General features: G+C 47.9%; 1 protein-coding gene across 2 annotated transcripts in view; it reads left to right on the forward strand.

Moving 5' to 3' along the window:
* Positions 1–14,523, forward strand: part of LOC137633291 (uncharacterized) — a 98,291-nt gene that overhangs the window by 22,366 nt on the left and 61,402 nt on the right. Inside the window, exon 2 of one of the 2 annotated variants that reach the window (XM_068365509.1) lies at positions 6,178–6,335. The exons of the other annotated variant lie outside the window; for it this stretch is intronic. Within the exon in view, the coding sequence (XP_068221610.1) occupies positions 6,178–6,335 (158 nt within the window). The remainder of the gene's footprint in view (positions 1–6,177; positions 6,336–14,523) is intronic. 2 annotated transcript variants of the gene reach the window in all.

The raw sequence follows: 14,523 nt of genomic DNA on the forward strand, positions 1-14,523 counted from the left end.
GAGCCATTACATTCAGCCTCCCTGAAGGATCTCACCCTCAAGACGCTTTTCTTAGTGTGCTTGGCTTCGGCTAAAAGGGTCAGTGAGATCCATGCCTTTAGTAAAAACATCGGCTTTTCTACAGATAAAGCCACATGTTCGCTTCAGCTTGGTTTCTTGGCCAAAAATGAACTGCCTTCTCGTCCTTGGCCTAAATCTTTTGATATACCTTGCCTATCAGAGATCGTAGGCAACGAGCTTGAAAGAGTACTGTGCCCAGTTAGAGCTCTTAAGTTTTATTTAGCTCGTACCAGATCCTTACGAGGTGGATCTGAGGCCTTATGGTGCTCAGTTAAGAAGCCCTCATTGCCTATGTCTAAAAATCCTTTATCGTATTTTATTAGATTTTTAATCCGAGAGGCTCATTCTCACTTAAGTGAAAAAGATCGTTGCTTGCTTAAGGTCAAGACTCACGAAGTAAGAGCGATAGCAACTTCTGTGGCCTTTAAGCAAAACAGATCTCTGCGAAGTATTATGGACGCGACCTTTTGGAGGAGCAAGTCGGTGTTCGCTTCATTTTACTTAAAAGACGTCCAGACTCTTTATGAGGACTGCTACACACTGGGTCCATTCGTTGCAGCGAGTGCAGTAGTGGGTGAGGGTTCTACCACTACATTCCCTTAATTCCAATATCCTTTTAATCTTCTCTTGAAATGTTTTTAATCTTGTTTTGGGTTGTACGGAAGGCTGAGAAGCCTTTCGCATCCTTTTTGATTTGGCGGGTGGTCAAATGTCGTTTCTTGAGAGCGCCCAGATTAAGGGTTTTGATGAGGTCCTGTTGTATGGGTGGTCGCCCTGGATACAACAGCTCCTGGGAGTCTTTCAGCATCCTAAGAGGATGGCTGGGCTTCGTGAGGAAAGCGGACTAATAAGGCAGAGTAATCGTCAGAGTCAGCTTCCTTACCAGGTACCTATATTTATTTGGGTTTTGTTATGATATAACTGTCAAAAACTCTAAGCATATACGCCTTTATTGTATTAATACTGGTCTCTACCCACCACCATGGGTGTGAATCAGCTATTATATATTCACCGGCTAAGTTTAATATTTAAAAATGATATTTTGATTATAAAATAAATTTTTGAATATACTTACCCGGTGAATATATAAATTAAAGGCCCTCCCTTCCTCCCCGATAGAGACCTAGGGGACTGAGAAGAACTGGAGCTGTTTACAAGTACAGTATATGCGGTATCTGGCCGATAGTCGGCGCTGGTGGGCACACCCGCAACCTTCATGGCGATCGCTCGCGAGTTTTTGGAATCTGTCGAGCCGTCGGAGACGTCAGCTATTATATATTCACCGGGTAAGTATATTCAAAAATTTATTTTATAATCAAAATATAATTTTTTTTGTTTTTGTTTCATTTGTTGATGTCGGTTCCCCCAAAAATTGTGGGAAGTGCCTTGGTATATGTATGTATATATCTTTTAGAGGAATTCGCTTAGGAGAAGTTTCTAAGATCCTTCTTCCTTCAGTTAACTTTTAAGAATCTCAAGAGTTTTTCTGAAGTTTCCGATTTATTCTGTGCCTGCTGCTCCTCGCCCCTCCTTCAGAGTTTTCGCTAAGGAAGAGGTCGAACGAGTCTCTGTTTACTAAGATGGTGCTGTCTCGATCATCTAATAGAGCTTGAGAATGATGGGAGACTGGATGCAATCCAAGTATTCCACCGAGTCTCTCAAGGAATGCAGGCTAATGAGGCATAAAAACTTATGAAGCCAGCTTCCTTATCAGGTATGCCAGGATAGCAAGGGTGGAGGTCTTGCCATATTAAGGTCGAGTACCTTGTGGCAGCCCCACAGAGACTTTTACAGCTCCCTGGGTGGGTCGCTGAGTCTTTTAAGGAATGCAGGCAAGGAGGCAGTATAACTTTGCACCACCCCTTTTTCCTTCCTCTCTTCTCCCTCAAGAGTTGGTCAAAGACACAGGTTTTAGTATCTAAATCAGCAAGCAAGTTTCTGCATACTTTTTCTCTAAACCGCATAGACAACGGTAGGAGCCAGACTTAACTACTTCTAACAAGCCTGGGAGAGGAGAGGAGAGGAGCAGACCTTTGGTCCGTGCTATTGCTAAAGGATGGATGCGAAATCTTTTTCCTAGTGAAACCTCCTTTATTAGTTACTCCGATGAACCTTTCTGCCAAATACAGAGAGGAGCCAAAGAGACAGGCTATGCAACATAAAATGTCTCTTTTTTTTTTTTGGAGAGGGAGGCTATTGTCCGGTCTTGGATGTAACTGCTCTCAACGCCTTCATTCAGAAGGCAAATTTCTCCATGGAGACATCGAAATCAGTCCTTACAGCAGTAGGAAAGGTCCACTGGATGGTCTCTTTAGACCTCCAGTATGCTTACTTCCACATCCTCATTCATCCGAACTTCAAGCAACACCTTAAGGTTCGTGTATAGGAGGAAATTGTCCAGTTTCGGGCTCTTTTTTTTCAGTCTAAGCACCACCCCTCAAAGAGTGGGTGCGTCTGTTAGGACCTGTCGTTCTTCTAACCGTAGACCTCTTCCAAGGAATGTCGACCATAAACTTCTTCCAAGCTCCCTATCCCCTGGGAGAAGGAATGTTGAACGACAAAGGGAATGAGAGGCTTTAGCTCCCGAGCAGATGCCTCCTCGAGCATACCTATTGATGCTTCCCAGGACATTCACCTTCATCATAGGAAAGGTGAGGTAAAAGTTTTTTTTTTCGTCATCTTCGGATGACGCAGCGCCAGCCTCGTCAACTTCCAGACCTCTGAAGAGGAAGGTGGACACGGTCATCAGCGTCCTATCATGACACCGCAAGCTTCTGGTTGTAGTCTTTGGAGCAGTCCTGAGCGTTTTTTCATTCTACCGAAGAAAGCTCTGCTACCAAACATCCTTTAAGGATGTCGGCTACTGTCAAATAAACGTCCAACTCACCCAGTTGCAGGACAGTTGTCTGAGCCCAGCATGACCTCGGTTCATGCTCCTTCTCCACCGTCAAACTGGTTATCGTCTTCTGGACGCTCTGCGTGTTTTTTAAGCGGTGTAGAAAGAGAGCTTGTGGTAGACGTGACGTCTCCTGTACCACAACAGGTTGACCCTAATTTTATTATGCTGCTAGATATTCAACAGAAACTCTCTTCGCTCATGATAGTTTATCAGCCTGCGAACAACAAGAGAGTAGCAGGCCTGGACCCTGAGTGTCAGGTAACTTCACACCTGGACGCCAAGCGTAGTGAGGCTACTAGTCTAGATGTTCTTGATGACGAACATCTTTACAACTCCCTAGTTAAATGTCGTATTTTAGTCATTTTAACCCAAGGAGTCAAATAGACAGACGTATCGTCGAATGTCCACCTTACGTGACGTCGAGCTTCCAGCGGAACATGACGTCCGGCAGGATGTGAAGTTGAGCGTCCAGCAAGGCGTAACGTGGAGCGTCTAACGGGATGCGACGTTAACCATCAAGCAGAACGCGACCCTGAGCGTCAAACAGCTCGTGACATGGACTGGTACGCATTTCCACCGTTCAATTCATTACTAAGTGATGCAAAGTTTGTGTCACACGAAAGGAACGGATTGACTCTAGTGGCCCTCTTTTGGCCCTCAGAGAGTGGTTCACAGAGGTACTGGAATGGATGGTAGACACTCAAAGAAGTCTTTCATTAAGAGGGGATTTACTCGTACAACCCCACTTGGAAGGTACCATAAAAATCTCCAAGCTCTTCATCGAACTGTTTTTAGATTATCGAAAAACTCACAAGAACTTGAGGTTTTTTCAAAGGAAGCAACCAGAGCTATTGCAGGAGAAAAAAGTACTTTCTCCATCAAGGTTTAACAATCTAAGTACGAGATGTGTTAGAGAGGGGTGTAGAGTCAACTCTCTTTCCTCGCCCAGTACTTCTATAACTCAGATTGCTGACTTCCTGTTACATCTTCGAAGGAAATGCAATTTTGTTATCCTCTACCATCATAGGATACTAGAGTATGTTAGCATCTGTATTCATGGCACAAAGACTTGGACCTTTCTAATGTTAAGACCTACAGAAACTTTTCAAATCATTTTAAACATCAAAGCAACAGCTCCAGGATTCACCAGTTTGGAATCTGAATATTGTCCTGAAGTTCTTTATGAGTGACTAAGTTTGAGCCCTTGCATTCAGCTTCATTTAAGGACCTCACGATGAAGACTCTATTTTTGGTCAGTCTGGCGACAGCTCACAGAGTCGCTGGGATTCATGCTTTTAGCTTAAATGATTGTGTTTTTTTCGAGATCACAAAGCTATCTGCTCATTGCAGTTAGGCTTTCTCGCCAAGAACGAATACCCTTCTCAACTTTGACCCAAGGCTATTGAGATTCCGAACCTTTCGGATGTGGCTGGCGAGGAGTTAGAGAGAGTACTGTGCTCAGTAGCAGCCCTGAAGTTATATCTGAACTGAACAAAAGAGTTGCGAGGCTAGTCGGAAGCTCTTTTGAGCTCGGTCTAGAAGTCCTCGTTAGAGATGTCGAAGAATGCACTTTCATTCTTCATCAGGCTCTTAATTAAGAGGCTCATGCACTTGGCAGTAAGGCAGACTGCAAGTTTTTATAAAGACCAAGACGCTTGAAGTTAAACTGTATCAACTTCGGTGGCCTTCAAGCAGAATAAATCGTTGCAAAGCATTAAGGGCACAACCTTTTATAGGAATAAATCTGTGTTCGCTTCACATTATTTGGACATGTCTCTGTGTTCGCTTCACATTATTTGAAACATGTCCAGACTCTTTTTGAGGACTGCTTCACTCTGGGACCATTCGTAGCAGCGAGTGCAGTAGTGGGGGAAGGATCCACCACTACGTTCCCATAATCCTAATACCCTTTTCTTCTCTTGGAACTTTTGTATTTTTATGGTTGCTTGGAGATTGGTCGATAGTCTTCCACAATCATTGATTTTAGCAGATGGTCAATTTTGTTCCTTGAGAGAGCCCGGAACAAGGGTATTGGTTGAGGTCCTGTCATAGTGAGGTATTTATACTGTTTTGACAGCTCCTAGAGATCTTTTCAGCCCCCTGAGCGGATTGCTGGGTCTCATAAGGAAAGCAGACTAATGAGTAGTATCATAAAAGTCAGCTTCCTTATCAGGTATGATCCCTTAAGCCTGTTATTTAACTTGTAAGTAATATTCCAACAATGTTGGCAGTCTCTGACCCTCCACCAAGGGTATCAATCAGCTATATATATCCACCGGGTAAGTCAGATGTTTAAAAATTATATTTTCATTATAGAATAAATTTTTGAACATACTTACCCGGTGGAAATATATAATTTAACTCCCTCCCTCCTCCCCTCTAGAGACCTATGGGCTTGGAAAATCTGAGGTAACATGGAATGGTTCTAAGTACCGTCGCATGAGGGCTCACTGGTGGTACACTTGGCTACTCAATCTGCGATTGCCGCGAGTTTTGAATTTCTGCCGTGACGTAAGGGACTTAAGCTATATATATATATCCACCGGGTAAGTATGTTCAAAAATTTATTTTATAATGAAAATATCATTTTGCACGACTTGCAAGTGTCTTGAATTATTTGTAGCCCAGAATAAGTACCCGGCCAGTTGGAATAGGGGCTTCCTCCCACCTAAGGATGAGTTGCCTATGTAATGGAGAGAGGTTTGCATTTGTGTAAGAACAAATGACGAATTTGGAGGTAATTTGTATTTTAACTAACAATATAAACCTCAATCCTTTACTCATACTTACCTGTCATCACCCACCCTTTGGAAATTCCCAGTTGCAATCAAATAGTGTGCTCAGTGAGCAAGCAGGCCGACAGGGAACTACCGGCCACCTCTTTACACCTCGTCATAAAGATTTTAACTTCTGTATTTTTCAGCTTTGCTGTTAATCCATAGTATGTAAAGGACTCCGGTTTGTATAGTTAGGAAAAATACAAATCCCCAAATTTGTTATATTCAATAACTTAACCCATTGACTACCAATCCACTTCAAGTGATGACCACAGTGTAAGTTGTTGATGCTACTACTATAAAGGTAGAAGATTTTGACTACTGATATTAATGTGACTTAGGTCAGCTGAGGAATAGTATTCTCTTGTTTGAAAATGGCCTTTTTTTTTTTTTAAATTACCTTAAAAGGTGGAGCAGTGAAAAAATTTAATTTCTTTGCAGTGGCATATCTAATGCTAACAACACTGATCCTGTGGATGAAAGTGATTCGACAGAGGTTAGCAGCTGTTACTATTCCACTTCCAGTTCTGAAAATTGTACGCCTTGTTTGTCTCCTGTGCGTGGTGAAAATAAAGGAAATGAACACCGTTCACAATTAGGTAAGAAGACTGCCTCTTTGGAATGGTGAAGTATTGTTTGTTGTTAGCAGGTGTTCCTACACTAAAACAAACCACCGTTCTATATAGGAGTACAGTATAACTTCAGTGAAGCTTTAATGGCAGTTTAAACTTCTACGAGGTATTGTAGTTATAGTTTCTGGCAGGCGGAGGGTAGTCTCGGCTCACTGACAAGGTACAGAAACCCCTGCTTTTGCCTTAGGTTGCAGTTCATTACATAGGCACTGCTCTAGTGCACCATAGCATGGCTGTTTTAATCTTTCTTTTTATTTTAGGTTGAATGAATATGGTAGGAGATGTAGACCTTGAAGGATATTAATGGAAGATGCTAAGGAAATGCGGTGTTTCCTAATAACTGTAAATGCGAAATAGTTTTATGCGCTACTTGCCATTATCCAACAAACTTGTTCCTGTCAGGTTAGGCCTATATGTCTATTGCTGTACAGTAATTTCCCATGTGAGTGTGTCCTTACAATGACAATGACATTAACTTGAGGAAGTTTGTATGGAGGAGAGTTTTCTGCTGACACAGTGTTTGGAGAGGAGAGATGCTACATTTCTTTTTTTTTTCCAGGGTCGTCTTTACCCAGAAAAGGTGTTAGGGGCATATCACCTTGTGCTCTCTTCACGAGTCCCTGTTGTCTCTTCCTGTGAGTGTCGTCATTGGCCTGCACAAGTCCGTAGAATAGGAACGTCAACTTCTTCCTTATCCTCTGCCCCTTCTTAGAGTCTTCACTGCAACTTTTAGGACCATAACAAGTGAAGGACTACATCAAATATGTCTAGGAATACTGACTGATAAGAGTTACATTTTTTGTGATTCTACAGTTTCTTTCCCAGTAGGAGAGACCATGGGGGTACCGAGAAAATTTCTCTGGGAAGAGCTTCTAGTACGTTCTCTCCTCATTCGCGAGGTGAGTGGGTACTGTACATACCGAGAGCGTGCTCATCCCCGAGCCCTAGTAGACATATTGTAAAATGGCTTCTTGTTCTTTGGGAATCTCCATCAAAGGATCCAGTCACCTCCAGTTTGATCTGCAACACCCTGTATACTGTGTTCCAACTCCAGAGTATTTTTCTGTAGGTTGTTCGGAATGTCTGCAGAATTCGGGACACCTCCCAACAATCCTGGGTACTTTCTGTATGCTTACCCATAACGCCCTTTTACCTTTACCGATTACTTAAGTTTTTTATGAGATTGGTCCTCACGAAAATCCTGGTGGCTCCCCAAGCATGTCATACCAGGTGGTGTCCAGATTTTCTGATGTTCCGCTTAGATATATCAGGTGAACTACTGTATCTTAAATATACCAGGTGAACTACTGTACCCGTCTTCTGTTAGCGGCATCGTAGTATTGATATTGTACTTCATACTCTTTGCATTGGATGACGGCTCTCCTCATCTTCCTTCATCTAGGGAAGCTCTTCTTAGTCTCCAGTGTGGAAGGCTGTCATTCGGCTTTATCCAGATCTTGTGACTGATGACCTCGGATCTTTCCACTTTGGAGAAATGGCCCAATCTTGGCTGGAGCTTCAAACATATTCTCTATCCAGAAACTTTAGCCTTATGTGGGATGTTGGTTTAGTCCTCTGGTTTCTCAAGTGGCACATGCATGTGCCCTAGAAATGGACTTCAAATAGGAATCTTACCCCAAGAATGCTCATGAGCCATAGCCTTGCCGTTGCAAATGGGTGTACTGTAATGTACCTCGATATTTTGTATGTCATGAGCCATTCTCAGATGGAGGAAGGTCTTTTTCTCCTTTGATCTGGAGTTTATGTACAAAATCCGGTTGGTCATTCTCAACTCCAAATTCAGATTCATGTCCATTTGTTCTTTAATCCCACTCCCCAGATAATGTATAAGGATTTTGATGGAGTAAATTTAATTGAGATGAAGTCTTCTCCCCATCTCAGTCATGTTGGGTTAGGGGCCAGAGATGATGCACTAGACACAGACTTTTAGAGAAAAATTTAATGTACTATGCAAACTGAGATAGAGAGAAATTTAGATGGCATCAAAACCAAGCATCAATTGAAAGAATTTGATGCTCTAAAGGAAACAAGCTTAAAGAAATAGGATTAGGAGAAAAAAAATAGATTAAGTAGAAGAACCAGGCTTTGAGACAAATTCAGATGTAGCCAGAAAACTAATCTTTAAGAAACAATAGGATGAAATGGGAGAATCAGGCTTATACATACATATACCAAGGCACTTCCCCCAATTTTGGGGGTAGCCGACATCAAACAAATTAAACAAAAGGGGACCTCTCCTCTCTACGTTCCTCCCAGCCTGACAAGGGACTCAACCGAGTTCGCCTGGTACTGCTAGGGGTGCCACAGCCCACCCTCCCCCGTTATCCACCACAGATGGAGCTTCATAACGCTGAATCTCCTACTGCTGCTACCTCTGCGGTCTTCCAAGGCACTGGAGGAAGCAGCAGAACCTACCGGAACTGCGTCACAATCACTCGCCATTCATTCCTATTTCTAGCAAGCTCTCTTGCCTCTGTCACATCTATCCTCCTATCACCTAGAGCTTCCTTCACTCCATCCATCCACCCAAACCTTGGCCTTCCTCATGTACTTTTCCCATCAACTCTTGCATTCATCACCTTCTTTAGCAGACAGCCATTTTCCATTCTCTCAACATGGCCAAACCACCTCAACATATTCATATCCACTCTAGCTGCTAACTCATTTCTTACACCCGTTCTCACCCTCAGTTCTTCGTTCCTAACCCTATCTACTCGAGATACACTAGCCATACTCCTTAGATATTTCATCTCAAACACATTAATTTTCTGTCTCTCCGTCACTTTCATTCCCCCACAACGCCGATCCAGACATCACAGTTGGTACAATAACTTTCTCATACAGAACTCTCTCTACATTCATGCCCAACCCTCTAATTTTTACTACTCCCTTAACTGCCCCCAACACTTTGCATCCTTCATTCACTCTCTGACGTACATCTGCTTCGACTCCACCATTTGGTGCAACAACAGAATCAGGCTTATGAGAAATATAAATAAAGTGAAACCAGGGTTAGAGAATTTTAAATGCAGCAGGAGAACCCAGCTTAAAAGACAACCATGGTTGCAGCAATCTGGGCTAAGATAGCCTTGGATACAGCAGAAAATCAACTTTATAAAGAAATTTAGATGCACCAGGAGAACCATGGTAGACACAAAAGCAAATTGTCATAAGATAATTTGTCATTGTTCCATAACTGGAATACAAACCAAGGCTATTTATAGGGGTATTACTTTCGGTAAAGCTGAAAGGATGAGCCATAAGAATTTAGGGAGTGTTAACTACCCATTCCACTACTCAAGAGGGGTAGGGGGTAGGTAGCTACCCCTCTTGCCCACACACCTGTGATTGTGGTTCACTTTGCTTTTGTCTCGGATGGAGAGCTGTTGTTACCGCTCTTCCTCCTCGTCTATTTTGGACTGCCATTAATCTTGGTATTTTCAACTTTTTGTTTTTTCTTATATATATACAGTATGAAAACCTTCTTAATGTCTTTATATATATGGTGTAAGTTTGTTCCGTAACCGAAATACAAACCACGCTATTTACATGGGTTATTACTTCGGCGTAGCTGAAATGACGAGCCATTAGAATTTTAATGAGTGTTAATTACCCCCGCGCTAGTTAGCAAGGGGGTAGGGGAGTGGTAGCCAGCTACCCCTCCCCCCTCACACACCGGTGAACTGCTTCACTTCACTTTTGGCTCGGGCGATGAGCAGACGTCTCTGCTTCGCTATCGCATTATTGACAGCCTTAATTTTGTTTTGCTTTTTCTTTCAGCTTGTGTGCTTGAAGTTGGCCTCATCCTTCCTTCCTATCATGCGGAAGTGCCCTGGACTCCCCGACCGCCCTTGTGGAACGTTCATGTCGGCAGTCGAGATGGACCCTCGCACCTTGTGTCCGCATTGTCAAGGTCAACGGTGTGAAAGGGATAAAAACTGTAGTGAGTGCAGGGAGTGGCCTACCTCCCAGCGGGAGAGGTTTCCCCGGCGACGTAAGGAGAAGCCTAAGCGTGACCTTTCTCCTTCAAGGGCTGCCTTTAAGAAGGAAGGTTCCAAGGACTCTTCTTCCGCTGCCCGAACCTCCTCCGAAGCTCCCACTCGATTGGTCTCTCGCGAGAGGCCGGCGAGTGGTAGCGCAGGCCCTTCTTTTGTTCCCCAATCTCGGGGTTCGGGAGAGGGAGTTGTCTCCTGTAGCGAGGCAGCTCCCCCTCCTACTCTGGGGGAGGGCATTGATCTTGTTGATGACCATGTTGCTAACGATGATCTCTTACAGCTTTGGGTTTCCTTGGGGCTTAAGGGCTCGCCCTCCAGGGAAGCCCTGTTTGACCTGATCCAGTTGGGTGCAGCTGTCAAACAGTCGCCGGTAATAGCAGAGGTAGATCCTCTGTCTATTGTCGACGTTGTTGTGGCAGAGGCTTCCGACGGGTCGGGTCAAACCCCTGCTGCGGTTGCGGATGTTGCTGAAGGCTCAGTTCCCCCCTCCGAACATCCTTCAAGGGAGGAGCTGGGTCCAATGGTCTCTCCTGCGGGTGACTCTCCCCCTCGGGGGAGTGCACTGACAGAGACTCCTCTTCGGAGGACAGACGATGGTGTTGCTGTGCCTCGAGGTCGTCTTCGCCGTAAGGCTCACCCTTCTCTTCGCCGTAGAGGCCTTCCTTCTCCTTACAAGGGAGTTAGGAGGCGCCTCTTCGGATCTTCGCCTTCGACGTACCCCGCAGAGGATCCTCCACGACGAGAGCAGACCGTTGCAGCTGCATCGCTTGACCTTTCCGCAGATCGTTCGCGATCTACGACGCCTGCCAGACCTTCCAGTCTTCCATCTCCGTTCCTGGACGCTGATGCGCAGTGGGCGCCTACGCTCCCCGTTGTCCAACGGGCACCGGTCCCTTCGGGGCAAAAGGGCTTATCCCACAATGTGGGTGAGTCCCTTAAGCGCCAGGTCTTACCTGCGCGCCCACGTTCTCCTGCGCGAGTAGCGCATAAGCGCGCTCCTGCTGACCAGTCTTCTGATTCAACGCGCCGACGATCTCTTGCTGAGTCTCGCCGTAGATCTCCTGCTTGCCAGTGCTCTCCTGCGCGCCAGCGCTCACCTGCGCGCCAGCTTTCTCCTGTTCTACAGAGACCTCCTGTGCGCCAGCGCTCTCCAGCTCTCCAGCGTACTTCTGTTCCTGCTGCGTGCAATGCGCACCATCGGTCTCCTGAGCGCCCACGATCTCCTGTTCGTCAGCGCACAACTGCGCGCCCTGTTCCTGATGCGCGCCAACGTTCGCCCGCGCGCCACGATCTCCTGATCTGGGCGCAGGCAAGGACATTGTTCCTCCGCCTCCTCGCCGACGTTCGCCTACGCGCCAGCCATCGCCTGCACGGCATTGCGCGCACTCTCCTGTGCGCACTTCTAAGGCAGCCCGAGTACCTGCGCGCCCGCACGCCCACGAGATGTCTCCTGAGCCCGCCCACGAGCATTCGCCTTTGCGCGCAACCTCGCCCTCTGGTCCTGCGCCCCAGCTAGTTCCTTCTGAATGCGTAACTGCGTGCCAACGATCTTGTGCGCGCAAGCGCTCTCCTACGTGCCCACACGCCATATCGCCACAGGTCTCCGACGCCCACGCGCTAACTTGCCTGTGCGTAGTCGATCGCCTGTTCGCGCTACGCGCCATCGCTCGCCAACGCGCCATTGCTCGCCAACGCGCCATTGCTCGCCAACGCGCCATTGCTCGCCAACGCGCCATCGCTCGCCAACGCGCCACCGATCGCCTATGTGCCATCGTTCTCCCGACCGCCAGCACTCGCTCTTACAACCGCGCGCACCCTTACCTGCGCGATTACGTGCACCCTCACCTGCGCGCCCACTCGCACCCTCGCCCGCGCTACCACGTGCACCTTCGCCCATGTGCCCACTCGTCCACGCCCCCACGCCCCCACGCCCCCACGCCCCCACGCCCCCACGCCCCCACGCCCCCACGCGCCCACTCGCCCGTGCGCACCCTCGCCCCCGTGCCTTCATCTCTGCGCGCCAACCTTTTGCCCGCGCGCGAACCAGCGATTCTATCATCGCGCGAGCGCAACCCCTCCAGCGATTCCCTCCAGCGATTCCCTCCAGCGATTCCCTCCAGCGATTCCCTCCAGCGATTCCCGGCGAGCTCAACCGTGCGAGTCTTCGGGGACGCGTGCTTCCAGATCTTCGTCCTCGCGATCTCCACCCCGCAAGCGCAGAGCTGCGCACGTCCAGGAGCGTGAAGAATCTTCGGAGAGGTCTACGCAACATTCTTCTTTTCAGGCAGGCCCCGTGGTATCCACTCTTAAGGATCAGCCGATCCCTTTCCCTCCAGCGGGTGTTGCTGTCACTGCGTCGGTCAGCCGCCAGCCTTGGTTCGGGTCCCTGATCAAAGCGGTCGTGCAGGCTATGAAGCCGACCCTCGCTGATCTGGGACTGAAACCAATGGCAGCCTTGTCCCCGTTGAAGAGAAGGAGAGGAGTGGACTTCGTGGTAACTTCTCCTAGGGTTAAGCTGGCTCCCAAGAAGTCCATCAGGAAGGCCCCTTCCCCCTCGCAGACACTTTTTCCTTCCCTTGTGGACGAAGCCTTTCCGTCCTCAGGAGAATCCAGCGAGGTGAGGCGTTCTCCCACGGCACCAATGGGAGGAACCCCACCTCGAGGAAGAGAACCATCTCGCGTGTAGAGGAGCCCCCAGACTTCTTTGCTCGAGTCCTGTATCCCCCCCAGGAGGGAGCCTAAGGACTCCAAGACTGCTCCTAAGTCTTCAACCCGGATTCGACCAGAGCTAGCGAGACCCCAGGAGAACGTCCACGTATCTCCCCAAGTAGAGCTACTGGGGACAGGAGACCTTGCTGCCAGTCCACAAGGAGGAAAGCAGCACGAGTCGGAGCATGCCTTCTGGCAGGTCCTGAGTCTAATGAGGCAACTCAACGGATTCCAGGACCCCGAGACCGCCCCCCGTGAAGGCAAGGATACGGTCCTGGACTAAGTCTACGGTACCCAGAAGCTCCCAAAGGCCAGCACGGCTCTGCTCTGGTCCCAGGGAGTAAAGAGTGCCAGACAAGGTTGAGGGCCAGCTCTCCGAACTCGCCTCCTCCAGCCGTTCCTCTGCCGGGAACAAACTAGAGGAGGTACTTCGAGATCATGGGGAAGTCTTGTTTAGCTCTTCCCCTCCACCACTATGTGGAAGAGCTCTCTAGGGGAATTTCTCTCGAGAAACTCTCCACCCGGCAGGTGACATTCTCGGCTACGGAGATCCTAAGCCAGGAGAAGGTCGCAAAGTGTGCCATGCAGGCCACTTCGTGGCTGGACATCTGGCTGGGGTCTCTGGGCATCCTGTTGCGATCCGAGGACTTGTCCAAGGAGAGCACCAGGAAGGCCCTGGAGACTTCCTCCTCTCGGGCACGCGCTCCATCGAGTTCCTGGCTCACCAGGTTTTGAACTTGTGGGCAAACTCGATCCTAAAACATCGTGATGCCGTGACCGAGAGGTTCCACTCGAAAGTCCCAGCCGTGGATGTCAGCAACCTCAGACACTCCTCCATCCTTGGAGAGAGTTTGTTCGAGCCCAAGGATGTGGAACGGACAGCTGAGAGGTGGAGGAAGTCGAATAAAGATTCGCTCCTCCAAAGGGCCATTACATCTCGGCCCTACAAGCCTCCAGCTCCTCAACAACAACATCAGCAGCCTCGTCAGTATAGGACATCGAAACAGGCTCTGGCAGCAAAGGCAAAGGTGTCTAAACAGCAGCCCTTTCCTTTCAAGGACAAGAAAGGCGGAAAGTCCTCCAGGGGAGGTAGGAATGCTAGGGGGAGCGGCCGAGGCCGTAAACCCTAGGATTGGCAATCCCCCTGCATGTCCACCAGTGGGGGGATGCCTAGAAAGTTGCGCGGACAGGTGGCAGCAACTCGGGACCGATTCCTGGACGATCTCTGTGATCAGCCAAGGATATTGCGTCCTGTTCATAACATCTCTTCCTCCCCTGACAGCGAATCCAGTGTCGTTGAGCCCCTATGCCATGGGATCGGCAAAGGGGCTAGCCCTTCGGGCAGAAGTCGAGACCATGCTCAAGAAGGATGCTCTCCAGGAGGTTGTCGACGGCTCCTAGGCTTTTTCAGTCGACTCTTTCTTGCAAAG

The sequence above is a fragment of the Palaemon carinicauda genome, chromosome 42 (assembly GCF_036898095.1).
Source record: "Palaemon carinicauda isolate YSFRI2023 chromosome 42, ASM3689809v2, whole genome shotgun sequence".
NCBI classification, from domain to species: Eukaryota; Metazoa; Arthropoda; class Malacostraca; order Decapoda; family Palaemonidae; genus Palaemon; species Palaemon carinicauda.